The sequence below is a fragment of the Chlorocebus sabaeus genome, chromosome 21 (assembly GCF_047675955.1).
Source record: "Chlorocebus sabaeus isolate Y175 chromosome 21, mChlSab1.0.hap1, whole genome shotgun sequence".
NCBI lineage: Eukaryota > Metazoa > Chordata > Mammalia > Primates > Cercopithecidae > Chlorocebus > Chlorocebus sabaeus.
This window is the reverse complement of record NC_132924.1, coordinates 101,428,033-101,451,142: the sequence shown is the minus strand read 5'-3', so window position 1 is coordinate 101,451,142 and position 23,110 is coordinate 101,428,033. Positions and strand designations below refer to the sequence as shown.

The 23,110-nt window shown below is 42.9% G+C and overlaps 1 protein-coding gene across 2 annotated transcripts in view; it reads left to right on the top strand.

The window, feature by feature from the left end:
- RBM28 (RNA binding motif protein 28) overlaps window positions 1-22,539 on the top strand; it is a 37,528-nt gene extending 14,989 nt beyond the window's left edge. Inside the window, exons 11-20 of one of the 2 annotated variants that reach the window (XM_073009319.1) lie at window positions 1,901-1,974; window positions 3,090-3,225; window positions 4,203-4,267; window positions 6,373-6,531; window positions 9,516-9,665; window positions 9,891-9,965; window positions 12,567-12,823; window positions 14,031-14,130; window positions 16,367-16,518; window positions 22,196-22,539. In XM_073009319.1, the coding sequence (XP_072865420.1) occupies window positions 1,901-1,974; window positions 3,090-3,225; window positions 4,203-4,267; window positions 6,373-6,531; window positions 9,516-9,665; window positions 9,891-9,965; window positions 12,567-12,823; window positions 14,031-14,130; window positions 16,367-16,501 (1,151 nt within the window). In that variant the 3' untranslated portion in view covers window positions 16,502-16,518; window positions 22,196-22,539. Of the gene's footprint in view, window positions 1-1,900; window positions 1,975-3,089; window positions 3,226-4,202; window positions 4,268-6,372; window positions 6,532-9,515; window positions 9,666-9,890; window positions 9,966-12,566; window positions 12,824-14,030; window positions 14,131-16,366; window positions 19,647-22,195 lie in introns of those variants that run through there. The other variant, XM_007982825.3, reaches the window with a different exon arrangement.
- Window positions 22,540-23,110: the final 571 nt, after the last annotated feature.

The following is a 23,110-nucleotide window of genomic DNA, read 5'->3' as shown; positions in this document are numbered from 1 at the left end:
TCACCTGAGGTTGGGAGTTCGAGACCAGCCTGACCAACATAGAGAAACCCCATCTCTACTAAAAATACAAAATTAGCTGGGCATGGTGGCAATGCCTGTAGGCTACTCGGGAGGCTGAGGCAGGAGAATCACTTGAACCCAGGAGGCAGAGGTTGCAGCGAGCCAAGATTGTGCCATTAGACTCCAGCCTGGGCAATAAGAGCGAAACTCTGTCTCAAAAAAAAAAAATTTTTTTTTTTGTCAATAGCAGAAATAGAGATGGGGTAATTGATCTGGCATCTAATTAAGGAAAGGCATGCCTTATGGAGATTCTAGAGTATGAGCCAAGAATTGAACTCCTGGCTTTCTGGTTCCCTGCTATATTCATATAGTAGAGGACAGAGACTTTTACTCTGAGAGGCAGATCTGCCCATATCTGATGCCTCCCAAGTGACTATGAGACCTATGAGACAGTGAGATCTGTAATTAAGTTCAGGGTTAAGTGGTTCCTGCTTTGCTTTTTAGTCATCTAATAGGTACTTCATAAGTGATGCCGAATTAAGTGTTAGGCTGGAATTTCTCTACCATTTCAGGTGGACATTTCTTTCCTTTCCTTTTTTTTTTTTTTTTTTTTGAGACAGAGTCTTGCTCTGTCGCCCAGGCTGGAGTGCAGTGGTGCGATCTCAGCTCGCTGCAAGTTCCACCTCCCGGGTTCACACCATTCTCCTGCCTCAGCCTCCCAAGTAGCTGGGACTACAGGCGTCTGCCACCACGCCCGGCTAATTTTTTATATTTTTAGTAGAGACAGGGTTTCACCATGTTAGCCAAGATGGCCTCAATCTCCTGACCTTGTGATCCACCGGCCTCGGCCTCCCAAAGTACCGGGATTACAGGCGTGAGCCACCGCGCCCGGCCTTTTTTTTTTTTTTTTTTTTGAGACAAGGTCTTGCTCTATCACCCAGGCTAGAGTGCAGTGATCATGACTTGACCTGAGTGCAGCCTTGACCTCCCAGGGTCAGGTCATCCTCCCACCTCAGCTTTCTGAGTAGCTGGGACTACAGGCATGCACCACCACACCCAGCCAATTTTTTTTTTTCTTTTGTAGAGAGTCATGTTGCTCAGGCTGGTCTTTAACTCTTGGGCTTAAGTGATCTTCCTGCCTTGGTCTCCCAAAGAGCTGGGATTACAGGTGTGAGCCACCACACCCAGCCTTCACATGGATATTTCTTATTAAGAGAGATCATGAGACTAAAGTTCTAAGAAGAATTAGAACAGATGAAGGAAGTAATAATAAAATTTCATTAAAAGCAGTGGTATCTTCGTCTTATTTGATACCTAACATAGTGCCTGTCTCAGAGTGCAGTGTGCGTCACTTACTGATGGGGATAAATTCTGCAAAGTTCATTATTTGGTGATTTTGTCATTGTGTGAATGTCATGGTGTACTTACACAAACCTACATGGTATGGCCTACTACACACACAGGTCATATGGTCCGCTCCCAGGCTACAAACCTGCACAGCACAACATGTTCTTATACTGAATGTTGTAGGCAGTTATAATATAATGGTAAGTATTTGTGTATCTAAATGTTTCTAAATGTAGAAAAGGTATAGTAAAATGCAGTATAAAAGATAAAAAATGGCACAGGGCATTTTTGGTACAGGGTACCAAATGTACCTGTACCAAATGGTACAGGGATCTGCCCTGTATAGGGCAGATTCATTGTAATCTCCTGGGACCACTGTTGTATATGCAGTCTGTCACTGACCAAAACATCCTTATGCAAGTACATGGCTGTACTTAATAAATGGATGCCACCTGCCCCTTCCACTCTGTGTCAGGCTGCTGCCATTTGTAGTGTTGTCTTTGGTTTATCTGTGGGAGTTTGGGATCTCACTGAATTGTGTCTCCTTGTGTAGGTTGTGCATTTGCCCAGTTCATGACTCAAGAAGCAGCTCAGAAATGCCTTCTAGCTGCTTCTCCAGAGAATGAGGTAAGGAAGATATTTCCTTTACCTTATAACACAGGAGGCAGTTTGGCTCTTAGGGGCAACATCTGATATTTACACAAAGCTTTATTATTATTACTATTCTTGTCAGTAATAGTAAAACTAACACTTATTTAGCACTTTGTTGTGTTAGACACTGAACTTTACTTGCATTATCTTATTTAATCATTACATCAGCCCTTTAGGGTAGGCAGAATTATGATCTCTACTTCATAGGTGAGGAAATGGGGATAATAACATATCTGATATTTGTTGCTTGCTGTCTGTGTCAGCCTCCATCCTAGATTGATAACATGAAAGACTAGGATAAGAAGGTATTAAGGTCGTCTGTGAAGTAGAGTAGATGTTTGAGAGAGAACGTGTGTGGGTGATGGAGAATTACTCCATTTGTCCTACAATTGAGTATAATGTTATTTAATATTGCTGTTATTTCTTAAGTCCTCTTGAGTAAGTACTCTACTATTTCATTAGCTTTCTTTATAATACTAGACATTTGCCTGTTTACAGATAATTTTCCTCAATTTGGGTCTACTTTGGGACTAATCAACTCCCAGAAAATAATTTATTTACTGCTGACTGCCTGAAATACACATGTGGCCTTTTTCACAGCTCTACTAAATATTGTGAGGCCCAGTGATCCATTTGTAGCTAGCTGAGCTGAAACGTCATAGGGCTTGGCTTACATAGCATAATTGATGCTTGCCGTATCCCTTTCTGTGGTGTTCTTGTCAGGTGCTTAGTTTCTAGTTTCTACTCATTATGTATTGTTTTTTGTTTTTTTTGAAACAGAGTCTCGCTCTGTCGCCCAGGATGGAGTGTAGTGGCGTGATCTCCACTCACTGCAACTCCGCCTCCCAGGTTCATGCCATTCTCCTGCCTCAGCCTCCCAAGTAGCTGGGATTACAGGCGCACACCACCATGCCTGGCTAATTTTTGTATTTTCAGTAGAGACGAGGTTTCACCATGTTGGCCAGGCTGGCCTTGAACTCCTGACCTCAGGTGATCCACCCACCTCAGCCTCCCAAAGTGCTAGGGTTACAGGCGTGAGCCACCGTGCTCGGCCATTATGTGTTTTAAGAAGGGGTTGTTTTCTGTTACAGGCTGGTGGGCTTAAACTGGATGGCCGGCAGCTCAAAGTTGACTTGGCGGTGACCCGTGATGAGGCTGCAAAGCTTCAGACAAAGAAGGTGAAGAAGCCGACTGGCACCCGGAATCTCTATCTGGCCCGAGAAGGCTGTGAGTAGGGAGATGTAACCCAGGCTTCCAAGTAGCTGACCCTGTGCCATATCATCGATCCAGCAATAGTATGTTTGGGAACATGTTTCAAATTAAAAACCCAAATGTTCTTTTTAACAGTTTTATATGATCATTCCACTTTAATAAATGTGGCTTAGTGTTAGTAAACCTTCACTCATTTTTGTGGATTAACTGTCCCATTATCTTTTCTGCCTGGTTGCCTTTTGTCTTTTTCAATAGAGGATTGGCAAGGCAAAGAGGGAGAAAGAACTCAAAATACCTTTGCTTCTTGTCATCATTTCTAATAAGAGGTTTTCATTATGACTAAAATTACTCTTTTGGATTATTCATGGATTTAAAATGTACACCCAGTACTTTCCTTTAGTGTCAGAAAGACAATCAGAAATTAGCTTTAAATTTAAAGAAAAAATTCTTTCTTCTAGGTCACACAGTATTTATCAGCTTACCTCCTCCGTAGCTTCACACCCTGTACTAGTAATGTCCATTAGCCTTTGACACCAGCCCTCTATGGCAACATAACTGTTTTTGACTGGCTTATCTCACTGCTTAGTAATGGTTGAACCTCAAGTACATAAGGAACAGCAAAGTTAAGTTCCAAGGGCAGATTATAGGTGGAACATTGTGCATTCTAAATGCCCAAAATGTATTTATGTTCCATACTTCTTCCAGGCCTTTCTTTCTGACTTTGGGCATGTACGTGAAGATTCTTTGAGGGGAGAGAAGGAGAAGAGGAATAAAATCACAAAATGTTCAGAGTTTTAGTCCTTGAGAACAGCTCTAAGCCCAGAACTTAGCCCTGTATCCTATTTCTGGACCTAACCAAATGCCATCGTGTCCTGGCCAACATAGTCCTCTGGGCCCTGTACAAAGAGTTTGCATCATTCAAATTACATTCCTCTTGTTGCTCAGTGAAAATTCCCTTGTTGATGTCTTGGCCTTTTTCCCTCTTTCTGCAGTGATTCGTGCTGGGACGAAGGCTGCAGAGGGTGTGAGTGCTGCTGATATGGCCAAAAGAGAACGGGTGAGTAGATTAGGCATTGACCTTCAGGTTCTGCGTGGCCTATAAATCAATCAAAAATAGTTATCGAATGCTCGATGTGCTCATAAAAGAACCAAGTATGGTCACAGACCATACTTACTGCCCTGTTAGAGAGAAAAGCACATAGGTGAGACAGCAAGTAACCCAACATTATACATAGTATTCTATCTGCTTTCTATGCCAGTATAAAAGAACTGTGTCTTATTCTTTGTTTCCCTAGTGCTTGGCAGTAAATGTTTGCGAACACATGCTGCTAGATTGTACAGTAGACAGTCAGAGGCTAGGGCTACGTGTAATTAGGTGTCAGTATAAACACAATAATGTAGAAGGGCAAGATCAGAATGGTCTGGAGTTATTAGGGAAGGAAGAAGATATGGCTCTTGAAAGGGGTAGCTGTCAGTTGGGAGGAGTTGGTATCTCCAGATTATAAAATCATTTTAGAAAAACTCCTGTCTTATGGGCGTTTCCGATGTTAACCGATACCGTTATATTCCTTGGCTGCTTGGTAACGTTCCCAGTCATTTTTGCTTTTTCCCATATAACTTGCTTTCAAAAAGCCAAGCCAGCCTAGAATGATAAAGATGCATAATCATGAGCAGAATTAGTTATGGAACCTTAACATGCAGATGAGGAACAGGGGTGAGAGTGTAATGACGGCAGGAGGCAGTGTGTCTTTTTTTCGGTGTGCACAGGTTCTGCACTAGTGTTTTCAACTTTAGTAGTGAACATCTGGAAATCATAGGCTCTGGAGACCCATCCCTAACTGGAGAAATTACATAAAATTTTAAAGCCTCAATTTTATAAGGGCATTGTATACCCTTGTCTGACCACAATGCAATAATGACATATTTAGTTTAAAACTAATTTTGTTAGCAGAAAGCTCATTCAGTGATAGGTGTGCATTATACATTCACAGCAGGCACAGCTTTTCCTGACAGAAAAATAATCTGTTGAACTTAAACATGATAGCCTTTTCAGATGTTCCTTTAACAGTCATTTTCCAGGGGATTTGTTTATTTTGTGATTTATTGGTACTTTTACCAAACAAGAAACAGCAGGACTGAGAAGGCTTGACAAAAGAAAAACTTTTAATTGAAAACTTTTTTCTACCAACTTGGTTTTGAAAAAACTAATTGGAAGAATAATGTCATCTTTCATTTCATTTTAGACACAGATCACGCAGGTACTGGAGTTTTGTGGCAGCATAGTTGAGGGTATTGCTCTAAGAGCAAAATATGGTTCTGTGGTCATGGATATTCCTTTGCCTCAGGGTGGCAGAGTTGAGACAAGACAGCATTCTGTCAAGTATTCTTTGAATAAGTTCCATTTCCTTTTGGAAGGATTAGATAATCAGTTGAGTTGGTGGGTAGATGAGGACTGGGCATAGACGTTAACCACAGTATTATCTGTTGTTTGCTCTGGGCTACATTTTGAGCTAGGGATTTTTTTCTTTTTTGTTTTTTGAGATGGAGTTTCACTCTTGTTGCCCAGGCTGGAGTGCAATAGCGTGATCTTGGCTCACCACAACCTCCTTCTCCCAGGTTCAAGCGATTCTCCTGCCTCAGCATCCCGAGTAGCTGGGATTACAGGCATGCACTACTATGCCTGACTAATTGTTGTATTTTTAGTAGAGACAGGGTGTCACCATTTTGGCCAGGCTGATCTTGAACTCCTGACCTCAGGTGATCTGCCTGCCTTGGCTTCCCAAAGTGCTCAGATTACAGGCATGAGCCACCCTGCCCAGCCTTATGTTATCTCGTTTTGGCCTCACATCAGTACTCAGAGACTTTGTTCTACTGTTCCATTTTATAGATGAAAAATTGAGGCTTTAAAATTTTATGTAATTTCTCCAGTTAGGGATGGGTCTCCAGAGCCTATGATTTTACCGTTACCCACCCACCATCTTGTCCCTTTGAACTTTTCTTTCCCTATACTGGGCATTGTAAAGCTGCAGTGTGGGCAGTGTCCATCCATTTTCTATATGTGTGGTTATGGGATGGAGATCATAATTCTTTCCTTTTGGAGAATTTTGAGCCTGCCTCTTAAAAAGAGTGAGTTGTACTGTTAACCATTGGTTGTTCTTTCAGTTTGAGCTGCTGAAGCATCAGAAACTCAAGGACCAGAATATCTTTGTCTCCCAAACCAGGCTCTGCCTGCACAATCTCCCAAAGGCTGTAGATGACAAACAGCTCAGAAAGCTGCTGCTGAGTGCTACTAGTGGAGAGAAAGGGGTGCGCATCAAGGAGGTGAGGCGTGGCCCTGTCCATCTGGAACTTTCATTCTGATCTGGGGTCATATCAAGCATTTCCCTCAGGCTGCGGTGCCAGATATTTTTTGTTTGTTTGTTTTGAGACGAAGTCTCACTCTGTCGCCCAGACTGGAGTGCAGTGGTGCAGTCTTGACTCACTGCAACCTCCTCCTCCTGGGCTCAAGCAGTTCTGCCTCAGCCCCCTGAGTAGCTGGGACTATAGGTGTGCGCCACCACGCCTGGCTAATTTTTGTATTTTTAGTAGAGAAAGGATTTCACCATGTTGGCCAGACTGGTCTGGAACTCCTGACCTCAAGTTATCTGTTCACGTCAGCCTCCCAAAGTGCTGGGATTACAGGCGTGAGCCACTGTGCTAGGCCATCAACAGACTTTCTTCTGGACATGTTGTCAGCATGCATGGCTGAGTTTAGCAGTTTCTTGGTTTTGTTCTTTTTCTTCTAAAAATTGTCTTTTACATCTGAATTACAGCAGAATGCAGGGAAGTCTCTGTCTGCATGAATTAATTTAGCAAAAATTTATTAAATGCCTTTTGTGTGTTTAGCATTATACTTTGTACTATCATGTGAATTTTCTTGCAGAGAAAATAATCTGCTTTGGTTTTTGGAGAGTATTTTACTTCTAGTTAGATTCTTACCCTATAGTCAGAGTCACCTATGCCTGTCGTCAACACAGGAAGCCATGTAGATGTTCAGCAGTTGAATTAGAAAAACACTGGGTTCATACCAACTTGGTTAGGCTCTGTGAGTACAGAACTTCTCTGCCTCCGCATTCCCCTTTGCATATTTCTCTTTTCTTTTCTTTTTTTTTTTAAGATGTGGTCTTGCTCTGTTACAGGCTGGAGGGAATGCAGTGGTGCCATCTCAGCTCACTGCAGCCTCCCCCTCCCAAGCTCAAGCAATCCTCCCACCTCAGCCTCCCAAGTAGTTGGGACTATAGTTACACACCACCATGCCCAGCTAATTTTTGTATTTTTAGTAGAGACAGGGTTTCACCACGTTTGTTAAGATGGTCTCGATCTCTTGACCTCAAGTGATCCACCCGCCTCGGCCTCCCATAGTGCTAAGATTACAGGCATGAGCCACTGTGCCTGGCCCATGCCTGACTATTTCTTATGTTTTTGGTAGAGACAGGGTTTTGCCATGTTGCCCAGGCTGGTCTCAAATTCCTGAGCTCAGATGATCCCCCTGCTTCGGCCTCCCACAGTGCTGGGATTATAAGTGTGAACCACTGGGCCTGGCCTTGCATATCTCTGTCATACTGCTTACTATTGCCCTAGCCTCAAACTGTCAGTCAGTCATTTCTCCCCACTAGACTGAGTTTTTGAGGCAAGCGTTATCTCATTATCCCCAATCCTTGGTGTAGTACCTGCTACATAGTCATCTCTTGGTCAATACTTATTTTTAAAGTACCATTGCCAATATTTTGGGTCTGCTTTACTCTGTTTCACCACCATAAACTGTTTTCCTCATCCCTGAAAACCTCTTCAAAATGTATGGATTGGTATTTGGGAGATTACATGAGAGAATGTGAATATATCAGCACATATCTGACACCACTCTTAGTAAAACTGCTGTGTTACTGGTTATAGGGGAGGGACAGCTGTGTAATTTCTCATATCATCTGAATACTTAGTGTCTGCACATTTAGCACCTGTCATAATTTAGAGAAATTTATGTTTATTCTAGAATATTTGCATTATGTTGAATTTTCCTCTTAATTCTTTCTTATGTATACGTATAGTGTCTCAGTAAGATGGTAAGTATCTTGAGAACAGGATCTTCATTATATGCTTCTCTTGATTCCCTTACAGTATATGACAGTTCTAGACACAGAGTGGACACTGGACGTAAACTAAATGTGGCATCCATGTGTCCCCAATACTTAGCCATCTCCATTACATGAGAACGACAGTTTCGGTAGTAATGGCATGTAAATGATCAATTTTCTCAAAACATCCTGCTGTACTTTGGTGCCCCAGATGTTTGCTACATCTGGCTTAAGGATTTAAGGGAAAAATCACACTAGAGAGGATCTGAGCCGCAGGCAAAGAGAGCTGAAACTTCTTCCTGTATTTCTGAGCCTGTATGTTGGAGAGCCTTTTTCCTGTGCTTGAAATGTCTTTCTTATCTAAAGCCATCAGTCCTTCCTCCTTCCCTTCTTTAATAATTTCCTTCCTGAGGGCTTTTTTCAGTGGTAAGATCTATGGACAGTATTCCATCCTCGGCAATAACTTGTTACACGCTTAGAATACCATGTACCTCTCAATTTGTATGTATCGTGAACAGTTGTGTTTGTATTGTGTTTGGTTTTTAACATCCAAACCTCCAAAACCAAACCTCTTTAACAAATCCAAACCTCTTTAACATCCAAACCTCCAAAAACTTCAGGAAGTTTTGTTTATATGCTTATTTTAGGTCTCTGTTGATGTCTATAAACTAGTAGAAAGCAAGAAAATATTATTTTAATCTGTTTTATGGTGTTAGTAGGTGAATTCTAATAAGATGAACACACATAAGTGTTATTCCAGTGTGATTTTTGTGATGGTGGTATAAATGAAGATTATGTTTCAATAACCTGATTTTTTTTTTTTTTGAGACAGGGTCTCACTCTGTTGCCCAGGCTGGAGTGTAGTGGTTTCATCATGGCTCACTGCAACTTCAACCTCCCCAGGCTCAGGTGATCCTCCTGCCTCAGCCTCTTGGGTAGCTGAGGTGCCACCACACCGGCTAATTTTTTGTATTTTTTGCAGAGACAAGGTTTTGCCATGTTGCCCAGGCTGGTCTCAAACTCCTGGCCTCAAGCAATCCTCCTGTCTCAGCCTCCCAAAGTGCTAGGATTACAGGCATGAGCCACCATGCTCACCCAATAACCTTATTTTTTATTGACTCTATTAAAGCAGTTCATGTCAGGCAAGGCTTCTCATTCTGTAATTACTGATTTTTTTTCTTGCTCTACTCATAGTGTAGAGTGATGCGAGACCTCAAAGGAGTTCATGGGAACATGAAGGGTCAGTCCCTGGGCTACGCCTTTGCAGAGTTCCAAGAGCACGAACATGCCTTGAAAGCCCTCCGCCTGATCAACAACAATCCAGAAATCTTTGGGCCTCTGAAGGTAAGCCTCGTCCTCTGGGGAGACTTGTTTCCCTTAGGACCACTTGCAGGAAACCAGCCTTCTCCTTTATGCCTAGTGTCCTCTGACATTTGAAGGGTGGGAAAGAGTGGCAAGTGGACAAAAAAAAAGGTGGGTTGGGGGAGGATGTGTGAAGGGGAAAAACTCAACTCATTGCATGCACAGATTTAGAAGTCTAATGAATGACATTCTATCTCCTTCTGACAGAGACCGATAGTGGAGTTCTCTTTAGAAGATCGAAGAAAACTTAAAATGAAGGAATTAAGGATCCAGCGCAGCTTGGTACAGAAATTAAATGATCCATATTTTTAAGGACATAATTAAACTCTTCTATTTTGCTCAGTTTGTGCTTCTCCTCTCTTAGAGTAGTTCTCCCCTCAATTAGGTTTTTTTTGCTCCCAGTTCCCTTTAGTCCCTGTTCCCTAAGCCTCTCCAGGCCATCTTCTTATCTGCTGGCCCATGTCTGATAGCTCTACAGCAGAAGGGAAAGGAAGGAGAGAGGAAGCAGACCAATGTTATTTCCAGTCAGCCGTTCTTTTGATAGTATGTGCCAAAATTAATGGTTGAGGTTAGGGTTTCCCGTTACCTGTAGATTTCAGTTATCTCTTCCGTATTTTCTTTTATTAGTTGGCTCCAGAAGTGTGAAGCCTGATAGTTTTATGCAGGTTTTAATCTGGTGTGCTATAGAGGGTGGAGCAGGGACTTAGGAATAGGTGTACTCATGCTCATACTCTGGCTCTGCCCTTTTTGCTGCATGTTCCTTGGCAGTTATTACCGCTCTGAACTTCATTTTGTAAAATGGGTGGACAACATCTGCCTTACATGATTGCTGAGGACTAAATGAGATAATACATGTCCATCATCTAGCATACTGCATAGTCAGCACACAGTACTCGTTCTCTTACCCATCTTCCCCCAGGACATGCAGGGCCAGATTATTCTTGACTCTGTTATTCTTAGAGCTCTCATTGATATTGCACAGCAAAATTCACTTGCATATACAGCAAACATTTGTAGTCTTTATGGTGTATACCAAGAGCATTACCGACAGATGAGCCATTCTGGTGGTTAATGCAATGGCTCTCAGTTGGAAAATCTGGGATCTGGTTGTTGTTCAAGGCAACTTTGTTACCCTAGATAATAGAATTGCTTATTACTGTTACCCATTGTTTCAGAGGTGATTCTGAAGCTACCAGTTTTGTTTGTTTGTCTGTTTGAGATGGAGTCTTGCTGTGTTGCTCAGGTTGGAGTGCAGTGGTGCAATCTCAGTTTGCTGCAACCTCCACCTTCTGGATTCAGGTGATTCTCCTCCCTCAGCCTCCTGAGTAGCTGGGACTACAGGTGCACACCACCATGCCTGGCTAATTTTTGTATTTGTTTCACCATGTTGGCCAGGTTGGTCTCGAACTCCTGACTTCAAGTGATCCACCTGCCTCAGCCTCCCAAAGCGCTGGGATTACAGGTGTGAGTCACTGAGCTCAGCCTTGTTTGTTTTTTAACATCCAAATTACTTTATTTGTTGCCTGGATTTATATTCATACTGTTCTTTTGTGTAAAAATGCCTCTACTCACTTTGCATATGCAGATCAAATGATCCCTTTCAAGTAACATTCCTCCACCTCTCTCAAAAGATAAAGGCCCTCTTTACTTGATTTTCGTGGACTTCCTTAAGCTGTGTAGTTTTTTTTTACTTTGGTTTATTTATGTATACATCTCTTGTCTCCACCTGGCTGTGAGTCCTGAAGGGTGGACACTTTTTTTTTTGTATCCTAGAAACAGACTGGCATACAATAAGCATATAATAACTATTCATTGTATCTGTATTTCTAAGGTGAAAGGGAAGAACAACACACACTTATCATTAACATTAATTTCACTTGAATCTTCTGTTTCTTCCACTTCAGTGCAAATACTTCTGTAACATCCTTGATGCCTTCCTTTCCACAGCGTCTTTTCCTTGTCGTCTTCGCTTCATTTATTCCATTCCTAATGTTCTTCCTTTCTTGAAAACGATCCGAGTTTCTGACCTATGTCATTTTTCTTCTCTCTGAAGAGATTTATTTCGTATTTCTTGCAGACAGGGTTACTGGCAACAAATTCCCTCCATTTTCTTTTGTCTGAGTAGGTCTTGTCCTTAACTTTTGAAGGATAAGTTTATCAGATACAGGATTGTAGGTTGGTGATTTTTTTTCTTTTAAAACTTTAAATATTAAATATCTCACTTCACTCCCTTCTTGCTTACATGATTTCTGAAGAGAAGTCTTGGAAATCTCTCTGAACCTACTCTGGTTTGGGAGGGTGCCTATTAAAAACAAAAGAGAGAAATTTGATGTAATCTCATCCTTGTTCCTCTATAGGTAAAATTTTTCCCGTCTGGCTTCTTTCAAGATTTTATCTTTGATTTTCTGCAGTTTGTCTATGATATGACTAGTTGTAAATTGTTTAGTTTTTATCTTATTTGGTCTTAGAGCTCTGAGTTCCTTGATCTGTGGTTTAGTGACTGTCATTAGTTTTGAAAAATTCTCAGCGCTTATTACTTCATTATCTTTTCTGTTGCTTGCTTTCTTCTTGTATTCTCTTTCTACATAGGTTACACCTTTGATAATTGTCCCACCTACTGGCTTTTGAATCTTGGGCATGCACTCTCCCTTATTTCTGTGTTATGGGAAGGGGAATGGTTATTTTGTGCCCCCCACCCAGTAACCATCTGTTACTATGGCAGGGCTTGTGAACTACATGTATTCACTTTCCTCTAGTCTCCAACTGTGTGGGGGAAGAATTCCTCTTCTTTCATCTAGCTCACATAAAGCTCATCTTCTGTTGAGTATTTGCAGCAAACAAAGCTCATCCAGAAACCAGATGGCATTTTCTTGTTTTATGCAGCAAAAAGTGAGATCCAAGCCTGCAACTGGTGAGCCTCAGAAGGGGAAACTAGAGCCTGCAAAAGACCAGCAACAGAAGGCAGCCCAACACCACACAGAGGAACAAAGCAAGGCGCCCCCAGAGCAGAAGGGGAAGGCGGGCTCTACCTCATGGGCCGGGTTCCAGACCAAGGCTGAAGTGGAGCAGGTGGAGCTGCCTGATGGAAAGAAGAGAAGAAAGGTCCTGGCGCTCCCCTCACACCGAGGCCCCAAAATCAGGTGAGATGCAGGAAAGCGGCAGCATAGAACAGTGGGTGGGTTCTAAGCGGGTTTGTTTTTGCTGAGTTCTTTTCTCTTTGTGGCATTTGTTTGGTTGAAAAGGATGCTTGGTGCTATGTATTCCCACACACGGGGTTAACACGTGAGTCTTCAACACCGTCAGAGATGTCACTCTTAGATCAATGGCAGAGAGGCCTCCTAGGGCAGGCTTTTGTGCCCCTTTTCTCCTCTTTTAAAGAGCTTCCTGTTGTCCAGATGACTATCTCTGCCAGCTGAGGCCACATACGTGAGGTTCAGTGGTAGTTTCTGTTTGGGGCAGCAGATTAGTGCTCTAAAAAAATAAATCTTTACAAAATATTTGTTAAATAAATGAAGGTTTTTGAGATATCCATGGGATTTTATTTATTTATTTATTTTATTTTATTTTTAGAGACAGTGTATTATTCATTTCTTCCACTGTTATGAAGAAGTACCTGAGACTGGGTAATTTATAAGGAAAAGAGGCTTAATTGGCTCATGGTTCCACAGGCTGTACAGGAAGCATGACAGCAGCTGCTCATCTTCTAGGGAGGCCTCAGGAAACTTAACCATAGTGGAAGGTGAAGTGGGAGCCTGCACTTCACATGGCCAGGAGCAGGGGGAAGGAGCGTTTTAAACAACCAGATCTTGTGGTAACTCATTCACCGTCATGAGAACAGCACTGAGGGGATGGTGCTAAACCATTCATGAAGGAGTCATTCCCATGATCCAGTCACCTCCCATCAGGCCCAGCCTCCAACATTGGGGATTACAATTCAACATGAGATTTGGTCAAGGACACAGATCCAAACCATGTCACAGGGTCTTACTCTGTTGCCCAGGCTAGAGTGCAATGGCATGATCATAGCGCACTGTATCCTCGAACTCCTGGACTCAATCGACCTGCTTCAGCCTTCTGAGTAGCTGGGACTTTTTAATTTTATTTTAGTAGAGACGGGGTTGCTATGTTGCCCAGGCTGGTCTCAAGCTTCTGACATCAAGCAGTTCTAAGTATACAAATACTGAGCTTTCAGAGGTTCTGTTGCAGTATCCCTTTTTAGAATGACTTAACATATCATGGGCTTGGGAAGGGCCAGTGTACAAAGAGGAATTTTATCCCTTGAGCTAAGAGAACCTAGGAGGGTCAAATTAGAAGGACTTAAGGTGACACTCAGCCATTTTATTTCAGGTTGCGGGACAAAGGCAAAGTGAAGCCCATCCATCCCAAAAAGCCAAAGCCCCAGATAAGCCAGTGGAAGCAGGAGAAACAGCAATTATCTTCTGAGCAGGTGAGTTTTGCAGGACATTCAGCTTTGGTATGGCATGGTTCTGCCAGATCGTAGCCATGTTTGTACCTTGATTAGCTGCGCAAAAAACAAAAAAAGAAAGACTTCTGTGTAGGACAGTAGCTTTTTAGAGAATGTTGAGGCATACAATCATAAAAGTGGAGAGAAAAAAGTAAAATGAACCTCCATGTATCTGTTCCTCTGTTTCAGCAGTCTCCTTGTTTACGTATTCCCCGTAACATGTTTTCCCCACTAGAGTATATTAAAGCAAAGCCCATTTCACATGTAAATGTGTCTCATATGAAAATGAAACATTGCTCAGAAAAACCTCAGATTGCATCTCTAACTGATGAGGCCTTAAACACACACACCTTATGCCGTTATAATATCTAATGAAACTAATAAGCCCTTTATCATGTACTACACAAATGATATATTAAAACCATATTAAAATTTCCCCAATTGCCTGAAAAATATGTTTTTATACTTGGTTAGTATGAGTCGGGATCCGAAGTCCACATATTATACTTGGATTTTTAATTTCTTAAATCATTTTTTTCTTCTCTAATATCCATTTTCCCTTACCACCCTTTTTTCCATGCTATTCATTTATTGGAGAAACCAGGTCATTTGTGTTACATTTTTAATTTAGCCATTTGCTTCCTTGTGGTGTCATTTAACTTGTTTCTGTGACACCCCATCTTGCCTGTCACCTGGTAGTTAGTTCGGTCTGGTAGCTTGATCAAATTCAGTTTTCTTTTTTTTTATTTTTTTAAGATGGAGTTTTGCTCTTGTTGCTTAGGCTGGGGTGCAATGGCACAATCTTGGCTCACTGCAACCTCCGCCTCCCGGAGTAGCCTCCCTAGTAGCTGAGATTACAGGCACGCACCACCATGCCCAGCTAATTTTGTATTTTTAGTAGAGACAGGGTTTCACCATGTTGACCAGGCTGGCCTCGAACTCTTGACCTCAGGTGATTCGCCTGCCTTGGCCTCCCAAAGTGCTGGGATTACAGACATGAGCCACCATGCCTAGCCTCGCCTCAAGTTCAGTTTTTTTGACTAGAGTATTTCACAGGTGGTGTATGTGTTTCTTTACATCACCTGAGGCACATACTACCTGGTTGCCCATTTTTAGTGATTCTGAGATTGATCAGTAGATTTGAGGATTGTCTGCCTTGTCCCTCCATTGATGAAGTCGCCAGTTAGCCTTTCATGTAATGGCCTTAGCAATTATTGATGAGTGTTACCAGATCCATTATTTCATTATGGGTTACAGAATGCTGATTATTTAAACTTCTATCCTTTTGCATTTTTAAATAGAACTCTAGAAAGAAAAATCTTCCTTTGTCAATTATTTGGTTACCACAAAATATCATTTGTATAGGAAAGACAGGATAAATGCTTGATTTTTTTTTTCTTTCTCTCTGTATTAGTTTTCAGAGTAATGAGCTGTTGCCATACCGGCTCATTTTTTAGTATTAGGAAATCCTGACTTTTCATATACTTGATGTGTTTCAAATACTGTCATTATTCTTACTCTGTTTAAGGCTGGCAGAAGCCCCTGCAGGTTGGCTTCTGAGTCTTTCTGATGTGGCCTGTTTGTCTGGTAATATCCCTGCTTTCTAGTGCAGGATGTCCAGGCTGAGCTCAGGTACCTCTTCCCCGGTCCTGACGTTAGCCATTTTTCCCAAGGAGCCCTAGTTCCTTTTAGTAGAAAACGGTGATCCTACATTCTTGAATACTTGAAGTCAAGCTTTCTTCTCCCCTTTCCTAGTCTCTTTCCTTTAAGGGTAAAAGCAGCATTAGCTTCCCATCCTACTCAAGAAATCTGTGTCTGGGAAGTTTCTGACCTATACCATACTATTTTATAGATCTCTGAAATCCCATGAGCAGTGTTCTTGGGGAGGGAATGGGCAAGCAAGAATGGCCAGATTCTGTGCTGGCTTATCTGCTTTGAGGCTAAAGTGAGGCTTTGGAAGCTAGAGTGAGAGAGGCCCTTGAGCCCCCAACACAGTGTGTTAGACAGGGGAGTTAGTCAGGCCCTGCTCCCTGTGTACTGTTGGTCTAATTTCTTACCAGTGGATGATTCTGTTTGAGCCTTTCTAAGGGTCTCTCTCTAGAAACCTACCCCTTTCTGATCTCTGTACACTTACTTTCTCTCTTGGGTGGCCTGAGGGTAAGGTGATATATAGTCTTTGAAATCGATTATATTATGTTTCTAATCCTTTCACTTGTAGGTATCTAGGAAAAAAGCTAAGGGAAATAAGACGGAAACCCGCTTCAACCAGCTGGTCGAACAATATAAGCAGAAATTATTGGGACCTTCTAAAGGAGCACCTCTTGCAAAGAGGAGCAAATGGTTTGATAATTGATGATGCCAGCAGGCTCGGTAAGAAGCTGGGTTGTGTGCTTTCTGGTGCCACTCCTGGGCTCCTCCCCATCCCCCATGTCTCTCACCAAGGGAAAGAAAATCCCCAAGGGCACTGCCACTGTGCTGGGAGGCACCCTGGACTGTGTACATCTGAACTTTGGTCCATCCTTTGATGAGTGGTTCGTTAGCCACAAAGAGAAATATCTGAAAGACATCATGATGCTTCTTGCATATTATCCAGATTATTGTATGAAGTTATGTCTATAATTATTACCAATTTTTGTTCTTTATTTCTCAAATGGAAACAATTGAAAAAGCATTCTGGAGTGCTGAATTTTTAAGGTGTATATTTTGTTAAGCATATTCTCTAAATGAGATATTGTGTGGCTTTTTAGTAACAATGTCATTTCTAATATGTGTGACTCCTTTATTATGTATGAACATCCTTTGACAGTCCTAATTCAGCTCTGTAGTCTTACATACTGCAGGAACTAAGTTACAGCAGAGAGAAATGCTTTCTAACCTAATCACTGCAGGCGGAGACACTTGGAAAAGAATGGGGGGAGGTGGGGCCTGGCAGAGAGCAGCACTTATATGTTTGTCAAATGAGGGGATTTCCAGTTGAATCGGTCTGCAGTGCCTAAAGACACTAGCCTGGTTAGTGATGACCTGCATTTCTCTCATAGAGCACCTCCTTTTTCATCGTACCCACTAGCTCTCTAAGTCCTCCTTAATGAGGACACTTGATCCTCATTAAGTCTGCCCCTTAAGATGGCTTCACACCTACTAAAAAACTCCAGGGGTTTGACATCTCACTTTGATCGAAATCTTGTCTTCCTATAACATTTGATTCCCTGGGCTCTCCAGCCCTATCACTTCTGCTTGTCTTTATCCACTCTCTTCTTCATTCACTTTTGGCTACACAGGCCTTCCTTCCATCTCTTGACTCTTGACCACCTCAGAGTCTTTGTATCCATTCCCTTTGCCTGGAGAGTTTTTCCCTTGCTTCTTTTACTTGTGACTCAGATCTTCACTAGTTGTCGCCTCCTCCTGGAGCTCTTCCCAGACTATCTAAAGTAGGGCTTTTCTTCCCCTCCCCTCTATCTTGCCCCCTTACTGAATTCTGCTTCCCTGTTTCTTTTTCTTCTTTTTTTTTTTGAGTCAGTCTTGCTCTGTCACCCAGGATGGAATGCAGTGGCACTGTCTCAGCTCATTGCAACCTCCACCTCCTGGGTTCAAGCGATTCTCCCGCCTCACCGTCCCAAGTAGCTGGGGCTATAGGCGCACGCCACCATTCTTGGCTAAATTTTCTATTTTTAGTAGAGTTGGGGTTTCACCTTGTTGACTAGGCTGGTCTTGAACTCCTGACCTCAGGCGATCTGCCCACCTCGGCCTCCCAAAGTCCTGGTATTACAGGCGTGAGCCATCACGTGTGGTGGCCTGCTTCCCTGTTTCTTTCTAGCACTAATCTCTATCTGAAATCATTTGTTTCTTTCTAGCACTAATCTCTATCTGAAATCATTTGTCTCTCCAGTTAGAATGTATGCTTCGTGAGAGGGACTTTATCCCTCTTGTTCACTCCTGTAGACACAGTGCCTAGTACTGACCCAGGCACATAGTAAATATTGAATAAATATTTGTTGAATGAAAAAAATAAGGTAGGAAAGGAAGAAACAGTACTCAGTAGGCAAGAGAAAAAGTTGGGAGTGTAACCCAAAATTCTTGATTCCTTAGTCTAGTTGAGTGTTACAAATAATGCTTTGACAGAACCATTGCTGAGCTAGAGACATGGTTCTTTCTCTCTTTCTTTTTCTTTTTTTTTTGAGACAGAGTGTCCCTCTGTTGCCCAGGCTGGAGTGCAGTGGCGTGATCTCGGCTCACTGCGACCTCTGCCTCCTGGGTTCAAACGATTCTCCTGCCTCAGCCTCCCAAGAAGCTGGGATTACAGGTGCTGCCACCACACCCAGCTAATTTTTGTATTTTTAGTAGAGATGGAGTTTCACCATGTTGGCCAGGCTGGTCTCAAACTCCTAACCTTGTGATCTGCCCACCTCGGCCTCCCAAAGTGCTGGGATTACAGACGTGAGCCACTGCACCTGGTAGAGACATGGTTATTTCATTGCAATATCTTGGGGAACCCATGAATGCTCTGAAGTGCCTTTGATTGGTTTAGAAATGGATGAAGGAGAGGCCATGGAAATATTTTAAACCTTTTGGAGAGATCGAAAGGACAGGTGATTTATCTCCAAGTTCACCTCGAGACATGACGTGGGCTGTCAAACATTCTTACAATAGCCTGGCAACATGTCTTTCCCAGCCTGGTCTGTACAGCACAGAGGAAGTAAGGGACTCTATTAAGGGTGTCAGAATAGTTATAATCTGCCAGTCAGTTGATCCGTTTTTCCTTGGCCAGCTCTCCATCTGCTCACCACCCTTTTTTTCCTAGTACAGAAATATCTTTAACATTCAAAAATATATCTTAACTCTTAGGATAGATCAAAATTGATGTTCATTCAGATAACATTGCCAGATTCTCTTAGATCCAAATATTTCTTATAACAACTTGAGTAACTCAGTATGTTAAAACCTCATTCACTTGCTTGGAGAGCTGTTGCACAGTTCTTTAAAGAGTTCTTTATATGAGGTTGAATCTTCCCTTTCTTAATAGTCAAATTCCATATATGGTGTCTTCCTTTGGAACACCTTACCATGGGTTATTTGGTCAGCTCCATTGACCCCTTGCCTTGGGAATTTTAGTGCAGTGAGAGTGGTACTCACTTCACCTTCACTTCAGGGCCTGGTGTGTCAGGAAATGGAGTTTTTTGAATTAACATGAAAGCTGAGTTACAGGCTGCTTGGTTAAAAAACAACAGGTGGGCACAGAGTCTCACACCTGTGATTGCAGTACTTTGGGAGGTGGGAGGACTGCTTGAGGTCAAGAGTCCGAGACCAACCTGGTCAACACAGTGAGACCCCCATCTCTATTATTTTGAAAAACAACAGCAAATTTTTTGTTAACATCCAAGACAAGGCCACCAGTCAAAACTATCAAGTTTTAGTAATACTTTCCTGCTTGATTATATAATAGCCTGGCTTAGAGATACAACCTTTAAATAAGGAATCTTAATTAAAGGTAATGTACAGCTGTTCTTTGCCTCATTTGTTTATTGGTTGGTTAGTTTGTAGTTTCTAAGACTCTGCTCTGTTCAGCTGTATAATTCCTTCCTCTGGAGTTAACCTGTGGCAAGGATTATGTTTCACCTGTCACAAAAATGAGATCTGTGCCTTCCTCTATTATAAAGTTAGGACATGTGATTCATTCTTCGAAATACTTTGAAATGTACTTTGGCATGTTTTTGTCTTGAAAAGAGGTTTTCCAACTAGAAATTCGGAGCCCAGAAGGTCAAGGCTCCAGAGATCCCCTTCTCATCATCCTTCAGTTGTCTGAGGAGACAGAGGATCACATGTGTCACAGTGAGTGCTAATTCCCCAGAATCTGCAATCTTAAGCTCTCCCGCTGACCCACACAACCAGTTCTCTGCTTCATATTTGTGTGACCCACTGTGAAGTGACAGGCAGCTACCAATTCTGTCATATAAGCAGCAGCTCTGCCCATGCAGCTTTGAAAGTTCCTGCACTTCTCCATAGACTGCTCCTTCATGGAAATAACCACATCATCACACTCTGGGTGCCTAAGCTAAGTTTGTTGGCAGTTTGTCTGTGGTGATGCCCAACTCCTTTTCAGCTCAGCCTTAATTGGCATTTTAAGGGCTAGGATGAGGTTTCTCCCAGGCCAGGTCGAGATTTCCAGATTTCCTTTTGTCCAAGTCTGACCAGTTTAGAAGTTATTTACATCCTTGTTTTGGTTCTTTCGTTCTTGTCCTGGTACATCTTCCTTTCCAGGATTATTTGCAGAGTCTGTGATGTCTTACTCAGTGACCAGATATGGGGTGGGCTACTGGTATAGTCTGATTACTTTGGCATCTGATTCTGGACTGGTCATTGGCTGTACATGAGTTTTTGTGCTGATAAAGGAATATACTGGGAAGATTGGAAGGCCCAGACTGGGAACCACTTCTGAGAAGAGAACTGCTGAGTCACTGAAAGACCTTTTGGACCACCCCCAAATGGAGCATCTTGATAGATGGCAAATCCAGTGTTTCTTAAACTTGTGCACGCTGCTCAGAGCCCACTGCCTTTTATCAGATGTGAGACTTCACTGCCACAGTATCATCCCACAGTCTCCTTCCCTGGACATTTGATAAAGGGAAAATCGTTTCTTGTCCTTGAAGGCAGGGACTATTTTTTTTTCACTTTTCCACATACCCCACAACACCCAACATAGATTTACTCGTAGTAGGAGTTTCATACTGCTGAACTCGCTGAAGGCCATTTGTTCCAGGGCCTAGCTGGGCTTGTGACGGACAACAGAGTCATTTCCTAAGGACCCCAGAAGACAGGATGAAGGAAAAAATAATAATAAACTGCTGTTCACAGTGCCTTGAGTATACCATCTATGCACTTTCTGCTATGCCTTGTCCATTCCAATCTGGACAGTCTCTCTGCCCCTCCTTTCCACTCAAGTGCCATCCAGCACTCAAGTTCTGGCTCAAGGCCTGACATCTCCCTGGGGACCTCAGCGATCCCACGGCTTGTGACCCCTTCCTCTAAGTCCCTGGCACACTTACTGATTGGTGTCCTCTCGTTTGACAAAGCATATGCCATTGTGGCTTACTTGTCATTTCTTTAGGTCTTGTCTTCCCAGGTAGATCATGAGCCCCTTATAAGAACTAGCTCCCATAGTCCCAGTCCCCAGGCCTGGTACATGACTGTGCTTAGTGATTGGTGATTGAGGATAATGGTGGTAAAGGAAGTACCAGACAGTCATCTCCTGAAGAGATGCTGAACAACCTGTCCTTGTTTTATGTATTTTCTCTTTCTTGCCCAGTTTTATTCCTCATAGTAACTGCTCAAAAAATGTCAGTTCCTGTCACTCTTCCACCCCTTTTCTCCCTCTTCCCTGCACTGTGGTCTGGGCCTTGGTCCACTAGCAACTCCCCTCAGATGTTGCTTAATCTGCCCCATGGCCAAAGCCAATCCCATTCCTGTCCTCCTGCTACCCAAGGGACTGCCAGTCTGTATGCACAGGAAGGGATTGTGAAGTCTGGATGTGCAAGAAACCCAGCTGTGAGAAACAGGTTCCCTGGACTTGGCATGGTGGCTCATGCTTGTAATCCTGGCACTTTGAGAGGTCAAAAGTGGGAGAATCACTTGAGCCCAGGAGTTCAGGACTAGTCTAGGCAACATAGCAAGATCCCATCTCTACAAAAAAAAAGAGAAAAAATTCAGATTCTCAAATGTCCCTTCATCTCCTTACTCTCAACTTGTCTCCCCAGTTCTCCTCCGCCTTTTCCTCTCCCCTGGATCTGACACTCAATTGTCTGCACACACTTTTCAACTGAAAGAGACTCCAATGCCATCCTTCTGATGAAGTTTTTGCTTTGGATACTACTGCAGAAAAAATGCTATCTTGTATTCTGGTCCATGGTGGGGAAGACCCTATCATAGAACCTGGCACCTCAAATGGAGGGAGGGGCCAGAACATTGTTCTTACGACAGTGAGACGACAGGATTGATGCACAACTTTCTTTCTTTCTTTTTTTTTTTTGAGACAGAGTTTCATTCTGTTTCCCAGGGCTGGAGTACAGTGGCACCATCTCAGCTCACTGCAACCTTTACCCGGCAGGTTCAAGCGATTCTCCTTCCTCAGCCTCCAGAGTAGCTGGGATTACAGGCGTGCACCACCATGCCCAGCTAATTTTTATATTTTTAGTAGAGATGGGATTTCAACAGTGTTGGCCAGGCTGGTCTCAAACTCCTGACCTCAGGTGATCTACCCACCCCCGGCCTCCCAAAGTGCTGGGATTACAGGTGTGAGCCCCCACACCCGGCCATGATGCACAACTTTCTAATAACATACTTTTGAAAGTGCCCTGACATACATCCCTCCTTCAGTACTACAGTGGCCATCAGTTGCCAGAGAACATGAAGTTGTCCAGCCCTCAGCTCTGCAGCAGGATTCTGTGGAGCAAAGCAGGCCTGCTCTACTTCAGAAGGGTAATGCCACAAAGTGAAGAACACCTCTCAGAGGCAGAGCCCCTCAGCCCCATCCAGGCCAGCAGTGTCCACTTGAAATCTGAAAGTAGCCTCCCTCACCAAACCAGCAAGATGGAGAACCTCCCCGGGTTGGCAGGTGGCCCTGGGAAGCACATGCCCCATCTCCGTCAGGATAGCAGTGGAGAGGTATTATGCCAGTGCCGGCTCCACCCACCCAGATGGTACTCAAGACTCCAAGCCTGTCAATGGGATGTAAACTTTCTGGCATTTTCTGTCAGAAGGGTGAGTTAGCACTGAACCATCTCATGTGTCTTTCCACTGACTAACAGCCCATATCCATTCCGTGAAATGAGTGACTGCTTTGCTGAATCATATCATAGCAAACATTTATTTGTAGTCTGATTGTGTCATATCATGGTTGAATTGCAAACAGGTTGGATACAAGAGTCAGCAAAAATCAACGAAAGCGTTCAGTAAAAAGCTTTTCTAGAAT